Below are 17,802 nucleotides of genomic sequence, written 5' to 3' on the forward strand. Positions count from 1 at the left end.
ATTTTTTTTTTACTCTCTTTCATGAACCGAAAAACAGGTACACTGGCCGTTCACTAAACTCCTCCCTTCAACCAGTGACTGCCCAATCACACCTTAGCAACTGTAACCAGGCACAGCAGGCCTGCCAAGCTTTGGATTTCTCCACATGTTGAAGAGGAGTGTGAGGAGCTGCGGAGTGTCGGAGTGAGACACTACATACAAAGTGTCTGCAGGGTCTCAAATTTTTTTTTAGCTTTTCCAAAAGAGCAAAAGTCTATAGAAAGGATTAAACAGCAGGCTGCTCTGCCATCGCTATATTGGCAACTCCCAGCTGATCAAAAAATGGACAAAGAGGTGGGGCATGCTCTGGCCGAGAAGTCGTAGCATGCTGGTTTGTGGCAAGCATACGCTAACCCACCTGTCACTCAAAGAGGAACACCCTCAATTAGGCAGAATTTTAAGCTTTTATAAAATTTAAATGGGTGAGTTATTTTTATTTTTTTTGGCACTTCCATGTTGGCTTCATTTTTCAGCCCTGGAGGTTGCCTCTTGGTCCTGTTCCATTGGATTTGGGGAACTTCACACTTTAGCAACTCCAGACAACCTTACTCAAGATACTGTTATGTTTGTAAAACACATTCATATGGTGTGAAGATACAAACAGGTATGTGAGCTATGCACCCAAACAGGGTTGTATCACGACAAAATAACAGTATTTTCTTTGAGTCTGACATTTTCCTTACCTTATACATGAATCACCAGCTTGTAAGGATGCTGACCTTTTGCCTGAGACCTGCAGCTTTACCCTCAATCTTTTTGCACCACATCAAGTATGTAGCCATCAGGTACATAGCTGGGACCCGTTTTACAAGATTCTCATTTTAAAACGAGTCAGATAAATCAACAGTCCCCCGCTTAGTTGCCTGCTTTTGTCTACCTAAATCTGTCAATGTCAGCTTCATATGTGTTGTGTGATAACAGAAATCTTGGCAGATGGAGCAGCAGTAAGCAAGGCGGGCAGGGTTAGTGAACAACAGTATGCTTTTGAAAGTGATACGTTTAGTTCCTCTTCTCCCAGTGGCATCAGTACAATACTCACGCAGCTTCCGACATGCTCCGTGCTGGCTCCCCCCTCATTAAGATCACACACCGACACAAGAACAACACCTTCTTGTTACAATCCATAAGTAAAATTTAAGGCATGTTTTTAAATAAATATTGTCTTGGGGAGTAAGTAGCCATGGCAACAAGGCAGAGCAACTGACTGTGCAATAGTGGTCTGGGTCTGTCTCTCGGTGCTCACACAGACTCAAACACGAGTTAATACTGTGGGGATGGACGGGACTGTCTTGATGAAGCGTGCTGCATTAAACACAGCACTGGACTCAAACCTCATGGGTTTGCTGCTCTCCGTCTCACTTGACTAACCAAAACTGTCTCATGCTCTTCCTTTCTTCCTCTTTCTTTCATGTGCGTGTACGTGTGTCTGTGTCTGTGTTTACGGATAGCAGGGGGTGTTCAAGGCCCCAGTTCTCAGGTTAAGTGAACAGAGTATTACAAACTATGGCAGACCATCTGCTCTCCGATTCCCTGTACGGGCTAATATAGGCCATGCATACACACAGTTGTTTGTTATGCTCTGATAGCGCAAGTTAATCCTAACACCGGTGGACAAGATAATCCTTCATCCAAAACTTAAGGCTCAACCTCGAAATACCTTTTCACTCATCATTGCATCGCTGTCCGTCAGCACTATCCTGCTTCAGCTCAGCCACTGTAAAGCCAAGCCCACTTCTTCTGATCATTTCTATTTGTAAGATAGCTGGGATGTAGGAAAGACACAATAAATGGCACATAAAAAAAAGAAGGTCCAGTGTGATTTGATCATAACACGCAGTAGACCGAATGTGGACATCATTACCAGACCCCTTCGATCAACTGTTCCACTCTGACAGGGAAATGTCAATACTTCTAGCTCCAGTTACTAACTTTTGTTTACGTGTTGTCTGTCTCTCTCTCTCTCTCTCTCACATCTAATTGTAGGGGAGAGCCATCGATAAGCTCTTCTATCTTGGCACAAGGACATGTAATTTTACATCACACAGGACTGCAGCTAATACTTATTATTACTATCATTATTGATTAATGGGATGGGTTATTTTCCTTGATTATTCCAATAAACATTTGGTCTACAAAATGTCACACAATGAAAAAACCTATACTGACATATTTTAACAGCTTGTTTTGTCCAACCAACCAACCAAAAACCGAAAGTGATATGAAAAACTCAAATAATATCATGCTGAAAAAGTCAATATTGTGTTATTATTTTCTATTTAAAACCACTTGCGATGCCAACAAACATCACACTTGCAAGCCCAGCAGCACAGAGAACAGAGGAGGCTTGGGCCGGTCAAGGTCAGTGATGTGCAGTGATGGAACCGCGGGGACAGGTGGCTTTCAGCGAGCCAGAGTCTGTACTGAGTGGTTTCCACCATTAATCAATTCAATCTCTCTCACACACATATACCTCATTTCGCCCTCCCTGTACCCTTTAACTTGTCTCACTGAGCGCCCTCATTGGCTTTCTGCTGAGTTCATTGAAGCACCAATACCCACAGTAATATATACAGACAATGCAGATAAGAGACACTGAGAGCAATTGTCCTCGAGAGAAAAGCATCAAAGGGATCTTTATTAGTTTCACTTCTACTTGTTTAGGAGTTGTTTTTTTATCCAGCATGGCAGGGGTCACAGGTCAGTGCACAGCTGCATTTATATGGGGCCTTATATAATGACAACACACAATAACTCAAGTAGAATTGTTCACTGGCTAATTTTGAAGGAAATTCAGAAAATTCTTTGGGTCAATCACAGTTGCATCTACTTCTTCTGTGCATGCTGACCAGTACAACAACAAGACTACATGGGTTGCAGCCAGGCAACAATTAACATTGAAGCGATACAGTAATATGAATTTGCAGACTCACACTTTTGCACAGAACATAGCCTGGACAGACATACACAACTTGGTCAAGGGTTGGATGTATTTCATTTAGCAAGTCTTAGATTTCCCTCTGAGTCTCCATAACACTATTATGACTATGTCTTTCTACAATATTTACACAGTAATTTCAGAAAGTATTCAAACCCATTCACTTTTTGTACATTTTATTATGTTGAATGTTTAATTTCAAATGGATAAAATTGTCATTTTTGCCCATCAATCTAAACTCAAAAACCTATTATGACAAAATTAGGTTTTAGTAAATTTTTAGTAATTTTTACAGATTTATAAAAACCAAAAACTGAAATCTCTCACAATTTAGTACTTTGTGAAAGCCCCTTTGGCAGCAATCACAGCTTTGATTCTTTTTGGGTAAGTCTTTACAAGCTTAGCACAGATGGATTTGGGAAGTTTATCCCATTCTTCCAAGCTGATCCTCTCAAGCTCCATCAGATTGGATGAGATGCGGCTGTGAACTGCCAACTTCAGGTCCCTCCACAAATGTTCTACCATTCAGCTACCGTAAAGGCTTGATGAGTCCTGCTGAGATGGTCGTCTTTCTGGCAGGTTGTCCCATCTCTGTGGAGAAGTTCTGAGGCTCTGTTACAGTCACCTCCCTGACCAAGGCCCTTCTTGCAGAGTTACTCAGTTCGTCCAGGCGGTCAACTCTAGGAGGTCTCTGGTGGATCAAAACTTCTTCCATTTCTCCTGCGGTCATTCAGAGCTTTATAAAAGACAGATGTATGCCTTTCCAAACTTTGTCTATTCTATTCAATTTGCCACAAGTGGACACCAATCAAGTTCTAGACACATCTCAAGGAAAATTAAAGCAAACAGGATGCACAATACATAGCTAGACAATTCATACCAAAGTGGTCCATTATTATTCCTGCCTTAATGAAATCTACTCCTGCAGTATCTGAATACGCAGGGACTGTGCACAGGCAGAGGAAGCAGAAACAAAAACATCTGAGACAGAGGAGCAACAGTGAAAAAAAAAAAGTCTTGGAAAACCAACAAAATCAGAAACAAAATGATTCTCAGTCAAGAAAACCCTGCTATTGTTGGTGAGAAATTGTTGCAACACTGCACAACAACAGCACCATTGTTCAGTCACCACAAAATACAGCTATGAAGGTCTGTCTGTCAATCCACACAAACATCAGAGAAATAGAAATCTTGAACAGACACAGACATTACAGAAGTGGCAAGTTTATTACAAACTGTGAGAGGAAACTCTAGTCTTAATTCTGAGTGAATAAACCTGTGATTCTCTTTTTATCCAGAAACGCACATCTCTTGTGTGTGCATTTGAGACAAGGGAGAGTCTAAAAGGCAAATGGAGAGTTACGTAAGACAACCACGGCCGAGCCGAACAAACTCTGTTACACATGCTGTATCAGAAGTGAGAGATGCAGAGAGAAGATGCACAGACAGTCAGAAAATGTTAAAGACTGGCACTGAGTTGGTTCCACAAACAGAGACAACGATAAGACAGGCAGAGAATTAGCAACAGACAAACAGAGGCTCAGGGAGTAAATCTGTCAGTTAAGAGCCACGAGAGAGAGAGAGAGAGAGAGAGAGAGAGAGAGAGAGAGAGAGAGAGAGAGAGAGAGAGAGAGAGAGAGAGAGAGAGAGACACAAAAACACTAATAGATAGATAGATATGCTGATGAATATTCAAGCACATAACTCAGACTGGGGGGGCAGTGTTAGACAGATCCACAGACACAGACTGGGAGAGTTAGACTGACAGACAGACATGTGGGATGACATGAAGATGCAGAGGTGGAGGTGCGGGTCTGTTAGTCTGTAACCTGCAGCATTACAAGCAGCATTATGTAAGAGTGCTGGGGACCGCCTCGCACAAAGCCAGCTCTCTCCTAAAAATCCTATTGGACACACACCCACACACACGCACATTGAAAAAAAAATATCAGTGTATTTAACGACTTAGCTGCGGTAATAGTCTTACAGGGCTGAATGACTAGAGGATTTGGAGACTTGTAGAAGATACGGCAATGCAAGGTTGCGGTGAAAGATAAAAAAAACTGACAAGTCCCTAAAGGCACGCAGCTGGCCGCTAACGTTAGAATCGTTAGAGTCTAACGTCTTTCTGACGTTACATTGAAGTCCAGTGCCTGGGTTTGAGGGAAGGAGGGACAGGCCAGGATGATATCATCATTATGTCATTATACAGTACAAGTGTGACCAAACTTTTGACTGGCACTGTAGATTCATCTTTTTTTGAGTGCTGTGGATGGATACCATACACCATTCTCACAGCAATCATTCTGAGAAGTATCAGAAAAGGCACGGGTGTAATCGATACCATTATTCCATTCAAGTGTCCCCGTAAGTGATGGCAGTGAGTCAGCATACACATAACCTGGGCTTTGGAATGAGTAAATTTTAGGGAAGCAATAGGCAATAATTTATTTTGTGAATTACACCATGGATACCATGGATTTCTTGCTATGACATGTCAACTTGCACAGAGGACATTGAGTAACTCGGCTAAAAAAAAAAAAAGTAACATTTCAGGAAGCTCCAGGAACATGTTGAAATACTAGAAATCAAGTATTAAACCTGCTTTAGGTGATTTTCTTTTAGCCTATTATATAATTACTCTTTTCAGCTGATAACAGGAACTTGTTAGCCAACAATCCACAGACACGGGTTAACATTAGCATTCAATAGGAGTCACGTGGCCAATGTAAGTCCAACATTTATTCAGGGTTTTTTATTTGGGTCTCTACCCTCTCCTGAGGGAAATATCTTTAGCAGCTAAATGCTCCAGCGTGTTCACCAGCTTGTCGCCTTGGAAACGATTTCTAGAACATTGTTACTAAAACCAGTGAAACGAGCCGGCAGATGCTAAAAAGCTCTGAAGAGATAGAAATAGAGATAAATACGGAGAAAACTGCAGAGTTCCCTGTGGGTTTGTTACTACAAGCACAAACACAAAGTCATATGATCCATTGTTTATTTACAAATAGTGATTATAGCAGCTTTAAGTATTTGGAAAAACGATTTACCTGTCCTTACTGACATCCTGACTGATGTCCCTCGGTGCATGTTGTGTCATTTCCTGTTTATACAACATAGTACTTAATCTTTTTTTTTTTTAAACTGCAATAATATATACTGTGAAAATTAGCATGTAGCACACGCCGTAGAGAATGTATCTGTAGGACATGTGGTCTTTACTATATCAGTCAAACAGTGCTACAGAGCACACTGAACATAAATAAGTCTACAACATTTATGTGTCGGACAGTAAATTTAAACTGGGCATTGTGCATTCAGTACAACGTACAGTAACTTAACATCTGAGTGAACTGTCTGCTGCTGATTCAGAGACAAGCAGCACAGAGTCTAAGGCTACAGAACCTCACTCTATTAAAGATTTCACACACACACACACCCCAAACTGTACACAGCACCACACCTATTCACAGGTGATTGAAGCGTATTACTCTACAGCACCGCAGCAGGCTTGCAGCAACAGTGCGTCACTGCAGAGAACTAAATGAATTAGGACATCAATGACGCACAAACAGTGCTCTCACCTAGCTGACAGGGCTTTCCCTGCTCAAAGCTATGTGATGATAGGTTAATGACGCCATTGAGACTCACAACACAGTGCCTTCCCCTCTCTCCGACAAGCACTACAATCAACCACAGCTAAATTACTCTCTTACAAACAGGCAAAGAAACCCTGAGACACAGCGCTGCATCTGTCCAGTTTTACTCGAGGTATCTCACCATTGCAGGGAAACAGTCCTAGGTCACTCCTGGCTTAATATCAGGACCATATGTGCTCAAATATCCGTAAGCCACGTACATCTATATTGTCCATTCTGTTATTTGTTAAGCTCTATATGAGCACACGAAATCGGCACATGAATTCTCTTAAAGCTTCGTCATTCTTTACGCAGAGCCCTGGCTGTGGTTTTAATGTTACATGTTGATTTTTTCGGACAGAGCCTGTCGCCTGAATCACAGATTCAAGCGTACAAGGTCACAGAAAAGTGACTTTGTGTGCTGCGACATGTAGCGATTGTCACAGCAAGAAAAGCCTGTCTCTTGGTATTCATGAGAAAAGAGCAATGCGACTCTGAATGCACTTAGATGACCTGTCTTTGAGGTCGACATAATGTCTTTGTGAGAAATGCACAGCAAGCTCCAGGATGACACTTCAGCTCTTTGAGAGGCAGCTTTGGCTGCAGATGCACCTCTCAGCAGCCACTCTTCCTTCCTCCTCCTCCTCCTCCTCCTCCTCTTCCTCCTCCTCTGTACCGGAGGAGAGGGGGAGAAGAGAGGGGACAGAGAGGAAGGAAAGAGAAGAGGTGAGAGGGGAGGGAGGGATGGAGCAAGGGTAATGTGATGCAGGAGTGTGCAGTGCAGACAGAGCAGGCTGCGTGAATGCCAATCATCAATATATTCCCTATAGCCTCAACATACACACACACACACACACACACACACACACACACAATTTTGTTAGAACATGAATTTCCAAGAGACTGTTTTCATTAAAACTCACTCATACATACTCTGCAGATGCAATTTAACTGGCCAGTTTTTTGGTTGCTTACATCAGAGGCCAGACTCTGTGTTTCAATTCATGCAAACACTGAAAGGCCATAGCAACATCCTCTGACCCTTCAAACACATCTACAGGCACTCGCAATAGTGCAAATGTGACTGCTGTATTTTGGCTTGGCAGAAAAGACACCCTGCACTCTACTGTGTACTGAGGCTTTAAAGTTGCCCAAAAAGGTTTAGTTCACCTGAATTATATGACCAAAAAAAAAAAAATAGAACTGCTCAGACTTGTTTCAGGTTACGTCCCTGTGCATTCAGAAAAATATTAACCATTTGTGTGAAATTTTGTCATAATTGCTGTGTGAAGTCTTGAGTTTTGGCTAAAAAGTGTTTTGTGTGGTCACAGTGACCTTGACCTTTGACCTCTTGACCACCAAAATCTAATTAGTTCATCCTCGAGTGAATGCTTGTACCAGACTTTCCTGAAGGTGTTACTGAGATATCACGTTCACAAGAATGGGACGTATGTACTTACGGATGTATGGTCAGATAACCTGAAAACATAATGCCTCCAGCTCTGGCCGTCGTCAGCGCAGAGGCATAAAAACATTTTCTCACTTTCACTGGTACATAGCCATGCAGAGATTTCTACCTCCACCAAATAGAGTTTCGTTCTCACAGTATTGAGAATGACATTCAAACTATCTTTCCATTATCAGTATCCCCATGACTCGGGATAATCCATAAAACTTGTGGTGAACAGTTTTCATTGGAATCACTTTCCATTTCTAAAATAGTCCCTATGAAAACTCCTGACGGTGTATTTGCTGGATTATCCAGCTTATTGGTGACATTGTTTTCAGAGAGAGATGCTGCTGTTGAAATTTGTAATGTATTGTTTCAATGCTGCAAGTGCCACCATTGAAATTCTACTCACCCCTATTGCATTGGGATAAAAGTAGAAATCCACCACACAGATACCTAAAAATGTAAAAAATGTAAAACCAAAATTATCTGCATGGTTAAACACCATGCAGGGTAAACAATGTGGGTGTTTTTTGTTTGTTTGTTTTCTGTTTTTTTTAGTTATATGATTGACCTGAACATTTAATACAGGTCTAACCAGCTGATGAATTAATGTCAGACACTGTGGCAGCCGGGAATTTATGTTTTATACATAAAACGTTTCATTACATTTTATGACATCTTATACGTCCACCCTGATTAAATTTTAATTATTTTGTGCTATTGTGCTGTTTGTGAGAACATTTTAGTTCATTCTGACTTTCTGAGGTAGTTGTGGTTAAATTGAGCACATTTTTATGCATGTTTGATGAACAACAATTTATTTCCCCATTATTCTTAATAAGCACCCTACTCAAAGCTGCACTGTAGTCCATCCTCCTCTCTTTGTGATGGACTTGTTTCTCTCCATCCTTTTCCCTTTGCCGCCTTCACTATCCTCTTTTACATCTTTGGTCTTCACCCTTAACCAACACAAAATCTGTTTTCCAACATACTGACTTTCCTTCACAACAACAGCACTTGTAAACACATAATTGCATGCAGCGTGCGTTTAATCAAATCAAGTAGCCAGTCGGACTCATTTGCTAGCTGTACAATTTGCACTCTGTGTGGGAGTGAGTAACAGCCGTGCATCTTTTCCCTTTCCAGTGGCCATAATATTACCGTAAGTCAGTGAGTCAGGATAGTGTGTGTGTGTGTGTGTGTGGTCACCCCCACAGTCCTACACAAGCTCTCTTACCAAGGGCGTTCAGTGTCACTGAGAACAGTCATTCACTGAAAATAAATAAATAAACTCTTCGTCCACACGCAAACACACTTCCACTGCTGCTAACAAACACACAGAAACATGCATGCATCCTGGGAGCCTGTGTCTGTGTGTCATCTACATACCATCCCTCTTCCACACACACACACACACACACACACACGTATAATCACCACAGGTCGGAAGAGACTGCTGGTCTCTTCTAATTGTCCCAGAACAAGAAAAAAACAAACTCCCACTGCGACAACATTAGAAACCCTGTGACACACAGACACACACAAGCACACTCGCTCTGTGCTCTGTTTATCAGGGCCAGGCCCATCGATCATCCTAGCCTGGTTGCCCGGGTAACCCCGTTATTATTCAAAGCACGCAGCACCAGCTTGCAGAGAAAGCTGTGTATGTGTGTGAGAGTGTGTGTGTGTGTGAGAGTGTGTGTGTGCATGTTAGTTAGGTAGTGGAGATTCCCATTGGCTCATAGGCAAAGCAGCCACTGGCCCAGGCATCCTCCCTGATCTGCATACCTATGAGGGTGGACATTATCTCACACACACACACACACACACACACACACACACACACACACACACACACACACAGGATGATAGGGACACAGCAATTGGAGCGCAGCTATTTTGCGTTCCCCTCATTTCTATAACCCACCAAAGCCCCCACCCCCCATCCCACCCCCTTGTGATTTTCATTCAGCATCCTTCCTCCATTTTTCTTCCCTGCTTTGCTGCATTTCATTCAGCCTGCAACCCTATCTGCACACTCCCTCTCTTATTTTCCATTCACATTCTGCGGCTCTGAGGCTCATTCATAAACAGCACCACTCCTTACAGCGGCAAAAAGTAGGGAGGAAGAGAGGGGAGGGGAGGGGAGGAGAGGGGAGGAGAGGAGAGGGTGGGATGGAGGGAGGGTTGCCCCTACTGACTTACTGACTGCTGCATGCTGAGGGCTCCCTGAAAACTGAAAACAGCCAATCCGGATGCTGAGAAGAGGGGTGGCGTGGGGAGGAAGAGAGGAGAGAGGATGGGGGATAAGAATCCATCCGCCTCAAACTACACTCCCCTCCACCTCCTATGTTCCTCTTTCTTTCGTTCATTCATTCACCGCTGCAGCCATTCGTTCATTCATTCAACCACCCCCTGCATTCACACAACACATCTCACCTGTGTGTGTGTGTGTGTGTGTGTGTAATTTCCCTTCCTTGAGGCCAGAGGACACTGCAGTATAAAACAACCTCTACTGCCTTTGTTTGTTGAGCAGCTGCACTTATCCCTGCATTACCTTGCTCCCGACAGCTTTGATTAAAAACAATACAACGCCGCATTTCTACCTCTCTGCTGCTCATTATGACCTTACAAGAAATGCAAATCCTTCAGCACAGTCAATGTAAGACCATGACAACCGTCTGATTAACATATAAACTTTTTAGAGCTTGTCAGGGTCTCTGAGACCAGACAATACCTAAAACGCTACTGTGAATAAGCTCAATGGCAACTGCCAGCATAAACTAGGGCAGCGACATGGAGGACGGAGCTGATACAAGCCTATCTGATCAGACATGCTCCGCCTCCAGCCGCCACAGGAAGGAAGGGCTGCAATCAATAAAAGGAAGGGCAAGTGTGAAATGGCCGAGGCCTGTCTCTTAGTTCTATTATTCCTCTGAAAGCTGCTCCTTCCTCGCTGCCTCACTGCTGTTGTTATTCCACGTGTGCGGAGGAGGGGGTTGTCCATGCAGAGAGTGAGAGACAAGAAAGAGGGGAGGGGAAGAATAGAGGATGAGTGGGGGAAAAAAAAGGTGAAATAGATGGAGGGGTGTGGAGACGAGGGAGGAAACGGGTGAAGGAAAGCAAAAACAAAAAAAGTGGGAGAGGCACCGATAAGAAATAAAGGAGGGAAAGGTTCCATGGAAAAATGCAGAGAGTCAAGTTTAGAAATGAGGCCTGAGCTTCCCATGAGCAACAGCATATCTGATGTCAGCTGGATCTTCTGACAGCTGCTAAGACATAACTCCTCACTCCTGACTTCAAGTCTCTCTCGCTCTCTCCCCCATGCTGTCTGTGTTGCCAGTGACTTTCCATCCCATCAGCATATCGTGCCTGTGCATGTGCATGTGCACGAGTGCGTGCATGTGTGTGCGTTTCTAACACTGCAGGGAAAAAGGATGCAAGAGGATTGTCACCCATGAGCTCCCTGTTAACACTGACAGAAATCCCACAGCCTGGCCTATATGTTGCACCGGCACTGCACAGGTTTACAAACAAACCTAACACTCTTGTGTAAATAGTTTAGCTCCTTCCTAATGTCCACGGTGATAACAACACAACACGGAAACACAAAACTCTACGTCTGAACAGCAGCATCTTACAGTGAGGAGCAGGAAGATTTCACTCAGCAGCAGAGCTGTCTAAATCTATAAAAGTAATTCTTTGTATTAAATATTCAACACAGTAGAGTATTGGCATTATATACGACAGTATATAACAAAGATTAAACAGCAGCAGTGCCTGATGGCTTCTGTAGAAGAGTGCACGTCTCTAGAGAGATGCCGATTTCTGAATGAGCCGTAAGCTCGACATAATAACCCAGCAACAGTTATTTGGACTGAAAAGTGCAGCTCCCACAGCTCTCAACACTGCCGTAAACACCTCTGCCCCAGCTATATAAGTAGGCAGGAGGGGAGGGCAGGAGAGGCACAACTGTGGCAATGATGGTCAACGAGGAAAAACAGAGGTGAGATGGTGAGGAGGAAACGGAAGAAGTGAGGGAGCGCACAGAGGTGATAGAAGGACGTGATGGAGAGGGGGGAGGTGACAGGTGTGAGGAATGAATGATCAAGATGGGGCCTGCTGGAGGCGGAGAGGGTGACGGAGGAAGGATTTTAAAGAGGTTACTTTGTTGCTAGGATATAGTAATGTTCTTCATAAACGTTATAACGTCATAGTAGTTAAGGCGCTGTGCCATACATAGTTAAACAGCAGCTGACTGAGTAGTCACACTCACAGTCTTCCACTATTCCTTTTCCAATAAACACCATCTACATTGCCCCCAGGAGCTGAAGGAGCCCAGCAACTGAAGATGATGCCAGTAGGTGAGTGGAGGAAGCAATGCAGGACATTTAGAGTGGTAAAACATACCTCTCTGTATATGTCTACTAAAGACGAAATAGGGTTGCAACTAGCAATGATTCTGATTATCAATTAAGCTGCCAATTATATTCTCAATTAATCAATTCATCATTCAGAAAACAGTGGACAATGAATCACAAAATTGTTAGACTACTGTCTAACAAGACTGAAATCAAGAGTGAATCAAAGCTGGAACCAACCAAATGCTCTGTATTTCTGATTGAAATGACTGACACAAAAATCATTTTCTGTTGATCAGATAACAATTTAATCTACTCAATTTTTTAAACCCTAAAGTACAAACTGTACATGTACAAACACATTAGTGGGCTACCAAAGCAGCAAAACAAAAGAAAACCAGTAGCCAGCATTTAAACAGCCATCAATACACAGGACACACAGGTGAGTCCACCCTGTTCTGGGAAGCAATAACTTCACCAAACCTCAATAAAACCAACAGGCAAACCCACCTGTTGTTGTTCATTATGAACATACATGTCTGCATGTGTCTTGTTCTAACAAAGCTTATATCTAGTAATTCTTAGTATGTCAGCATAGACGCTTTAAGACATCTACACGTTTTAGCAGCCCTGCAGACCCTGAGAGGTGGGTGTTCTCAGTGCGACAGTGGAGATTTAGTGTCATGCCCTCTACACCCAGCGCGCTGACGTTAACATGTGAAGAACAATGTAGATAGATTCTCCAAAAACTCCCAGGATAGATATCTCAGCCCTATACACTACAGCAGAACAGAGCCATTACATCATCATCCCTCGCCTTGGGGTACGAGGCATGAGTGCTGACCAGTGGGAGACATGGGGTCATTACATCACTGACTGCAGCCCAGAGCGGAGCAGGCCATAAAAGAAAGGAGCCGTGGCTGCGTGGCAGTCAGGAACTGGACCTTGTGCGAGCTGATCATTGCTAATGCTCCGTAATGTGGCTAACACACATGCAGGTCAGGTAGGGGGGGGGGGTCAGAGTCTGCTTGACGCAACGCTGTGACACAGACCACCACAGGCCCTCCAGCTTACCATGCAGATGACCCAGCCAGTAATGAGCACAGTTATGTCATATTATGAGGATGTACAAGACACTTACATTCACCATCAAATCTGGTGTTCAACGATGTATTTTTACTTCTTGTTATCCGAATCATTGTTCTAACAACTTTCTGCATTATTCTGAAGCAAAAACAGCACTGTGGATGAAGTGGGTGTCTGGGTGGGCGGCGCAGCTTCTAAACAGGATATGTTATTATGAATGATTTTCTCACCTTGTTGATCGCAGTGGACTGAAGGATCAATAGTGAATGTCCATTTGAGAATTCATCCTTACATAAAACAAACACTGTAACTAAAGATCTTCTTTACTTTTTATGAGGGTAAAAGCTCATATGATGCAGAGAAAGTGAAAAACTGTCAGTGTTAGAACAAATTAACTGCATATAATAGGAACAAGACAACAAGACAGAGTCAACACTGCTTATGCATAAAAGAAAAGAAACAAATCACAACAAATCAAAGAAACAGGTCACAAATTTGAAAAAATTTTTTTACAGCAGCAGGATATGGTATATGTGGGTCTGACACAAAATAAACTATCTTAAGTTTTATCATAAGGAAGGTACATGTTACCATGTGCGGCTGTGTGGCTAAATCGCTTGTAACAACAGGAGCTCTGTGGCTCAGAGGAATAAGCTATATCAGACTTTGGATACACAGACAATACTTGATACCAAGATCAATTCATTGTTGATTTTGGCCTCCTCTTTCATGAGATTTGTTGGCAATAAAAAAAGAGGGAAGGAGGCGATTTCCTGGAGACAGAACATCGCCAGACTTATCTTTTAAGTGTGGCAGCACTGCTACTATACAGTGATCAAAAACAAAACAATTCATTGGTGTCACCCATCCTTAGTGTTTGCACCCCTTATAACACAGAGATCACTGCTCGCAATTGTCTGGTCTAATTTCAGATCTGTTGTCATACAAAGACAAGACGGTGTGTGACTATAATCGTGATGAGGGGACAGATATTGCTGAGTAAGTGAGAATAATATCGAAAGGCAGAAGTAGGTTACTAAGAAGGTGGGAGGCAGAAAACAGGAAGATGAGGGAGTCAGGCTCTCTAGATATTGGCAAAGCAGTGGGAAAGAAGTGGGGCTGGGAAAAAACACATGTAAATGGACAACATGGAAAAGCAGTCTCTGAGAGCGACAGATAAACAGAGGCTGAAGTCTGAAACAAAGTTAAAAAAAAACCACATGAACAGAGGAAGGAGAACAACATTAAAACTGTCATCAGCATGCAGCAAAGCATTCTAGTTCTCCTCATGTAGGCATCTCTCCCCCACTTCTCTCTGTCTCTCTGTGCTGCACAGATTATCTTAATGGAAATGACCTCCATCTGAGACAGTTGAGTGGCCCAAACCTGATTAGTTATTTACCTCCCTTCCATCTCTCTTCCCTCCATCCCCTCATCACACACTAACAGCGCTGTGGCGCCTCAAAGTCTTTCTTCACGTCTTCCCTCTTCTCCCTTCTCTCTGCCAAGTTATCCACCGGTCTCCTCTATAGTGACGGTAATTTATTGTGTCATTTCATACGAGCCAATAGTCTCTCTGGATTTACAGACTTGACAAGTGAGGGCAGCCGGGAAATGTGTGCAACCGTGGCAGGGATTTGCCCAAGCGTGGCGGTATTTCAGCGCTTTTAAGAGCTCTTCATGTCTATACGACACGTGAGGGTTAACACATCTTTACAGTAGGCCTCCCCATATAGCTCCTTATCTGTGCATGTGTGTCACGTAGAGGATGGCAACAACACGTGCCAGAGTTAGAAACGTGTGATTCCTTGATTTGGCGAGGGGAGAGAGATAAGAGAGAGAGATGCCCTCCAAGATGAGAGCTCTCAAGCGATATAATGGCTCTCCTTTAAATCAGTGTGCAGAAAGTGGTCTGCCCTGGTGTTGCCTGCTGCAGCGTAAGGCAGGAGAGAGGCAGGAGAAGATATTTTATATATCAGCCTCCAGAGTCTCTGAAGCCCACTCATGCCTCTGTTGTAGGTGTGCCTGTGACGCACACTGAAAAAGTGAGGCTGCATACGCTCTGTGTCTGCCTGTCTGTCAATGTTCTGACTTAGTGCTTCAAAATACAGTTCTGAACCAGCAGGGCACCACACCATCCTCACCCAAATCCAAAAAGAAGACCTCCAGGTATAATTAAGTTGTCTGCATGTTGGCACTGTAGTCTTGCAGGAATTAGACAGCAGCAAAACACAGAGAGCTTTCTGTCGAGCAATGAGCACCCAACTTCTGACAGCCTCCACCAGTCCCCTCTCCTCCACACACACACACACGTACATACACAGCAGAAAGCCCCTGTCACTCCCTGACACAAATCTAACAAACCCCCCGACACACACAAACACCACTGTGCATGCATAAACAATGTTCATATCAGCATGAGATAGACCGCCATAGCCCTCTATGCTTCTGTGGAGGAATAACAGTCTAACAACGAAAGACTGAAAAGCTGGCATTTCAGTTTACTGGCACCTGCCTACAACACATCCTAATTATAAACAACAAATTATTAAAAGTGGTTTTTAACAGTCTTTTAATTGCCCAAAATCAGTCTGTCAAAGACATTTGCATGCTGTCAAAAGTGACTACGTCAAACTGCACAGCTTCACCTCAGGGAAAGAAATGTTCATTTTGGTCACGACTACGTAGATAAAACAAATTAAGGACCACATGCACAGGTCCATACCTGCAAAACTCTATCAGCTTCAGCAGGAAAATAACAATTTCATATGCAAACGATCAACAGATTAATTCTTATTCTGGCTGCCAAGACCAAGAGGACTTGATTTAATATAAGCATTGAAGAATCGTGACAGTGCCTCCACCAGCTTTTGGCAAAGCTCCAGTTCCCATAGAGATCAATTCTACAATCAGCAGCAAAAACAGTCTTCATATATCAAATGCTTTTGAAGCATGTTTTACAGAGCTGCAAGGCCATTCAAATAAACAAACAGAAAAAACAGGTACTGCGGGTAGTGCTGTGCACAAGAGAACTGCATTTATTTTCAATAGAACAGTGACACCTTGTGGACATTTACAGATATTTCACTCTAAAACTCCAGGATTCAACACACCACAAACAACAGTGTTGCAGAAACAAGGTTTATCAATAATAAAGGACAAAGTCAACTCTATATTACTGGCAGAGAGAATGCATTATGTTTTGTTTGCCTTTGTAACAGAAATAACACTTAGCACACACCAACAAGATTTTTTCAGTAAAGAGACCAGGATCCAGTCTTATTATGCCTCAATAATAAAGAGTACGCACAGGCACTGAAGCTGAAAATGTTTCCAAAGCACTGGACTATCAAAACTGACATGCACCAAAAACTGACACTGAAAGGAAAAGTTTATTTTCTTTCATGAAATGAAATGGGTTTTGTGCAAAATGTGTTTTAGAAAGCAGAAACATCTTTTAGGTGTTGGTGGTGACACTGTCTCTGTTTAAGTATTCGACTGAAATCAATACTGACGATAGTTTTGCAAACTTTCAAACAACAGCCAGAGTGTGAATTAACCTATTTATGCAGCAAATGTTTGCACATCTAGGTGCCAAACCTACGAATGCTTTTTACATCAAAGTACTCAGGCCACTTCCACCACACCAACACAGAAGGACAATGCTATGCAAACGACTGTCTGGGAAGATTTAACCCCAGTATAAGTAGTGCTAATGACAGCACTGACAACCATGGTGATGGTATCTGACACTTATATTGACAAATGGTGACTTTGTCACTTTATTTGACAGCAAAAGATGGAAGGATGACAGGAAATAAGAGAGAGAAGGGAGCTGACATGCAATGCTTGTCCCCAGCCTGTCTCGAACCACAGGTGTCGCAATCAGACCGCCAATCCACGAGGACAGCACCAAATGTTCTGTCATATGTGTTTGTCATTTGGCATTGTGTGGTGAGGAGATTAAAAGAAGAGGCTACCAACCAAACTGCAGAGGCAATAATACAAGACTACTAACCAAGAATCAGAATGGCGTCTTCCTTCTTCACGTGATTTTCCAGAAGGTGCTGGAATTTGGGGAAGCCACCCAACCAGTCATAACACTGCTCCGTCTTGTATCTTTCATCCCAGTAATCAACATCTTTGTAGCGGGAGTTGTCATCTGGCATGTAGTCCATATTGTCTGTAACACATACATGTTTCAAAATTAAAAAAAAAAAAAATCTAAATCAAAATATCTCTTTCAGGATAAAACACTAACTGCTAACTGCTTTTATTGTGGTTATATTC

At 42.8% G+C, this 17,802-nt stretch overlaps 1 protein-coding gene across 2 annotated transcripts in view; it reads right to left on the reverse strand.

The window, feature by feature from the left end:
* The window catches only part of ece2a (endothelin converting enzyme 2a), a 73,745-nt gene that overhangs the window by 53,166 nt on the left and 2,777 nt on the right, over positions 1-17,802 (reverse strand). For both annotated transcript variants that reach the window (XM_071491922.1, XM_071491923.1), the window contains exon 2: positions 17,531-17,695. In XM_071491922.1, the coding sequence (XP_071348023.1) occupies positions 17,531-17,690 (160 nt within the window). In that variant the 5' untranslated portion in view covers positions 17,691-17,695. The remainder of the gene's footprint in view (positions 1-17,530; positions 17,696-17,802) is intronic.

This window comes from Trachinotus anak, unplaced genomic scaffold (assembly GCF_046630095.1).
Source record: "Trachinotus anak isolate AG129_WGS33_773 ecotype Australia unplaced genomic scaffold, CSIRO_AGI_Tana_v1 ptg000012l, whole genome shotgun sequence".
NCBI lineage: Eukaryota > Metazoa > Chordata > Actinopteri > Carangiformes > Carangidae > Trachinotus > Trachinotus anak.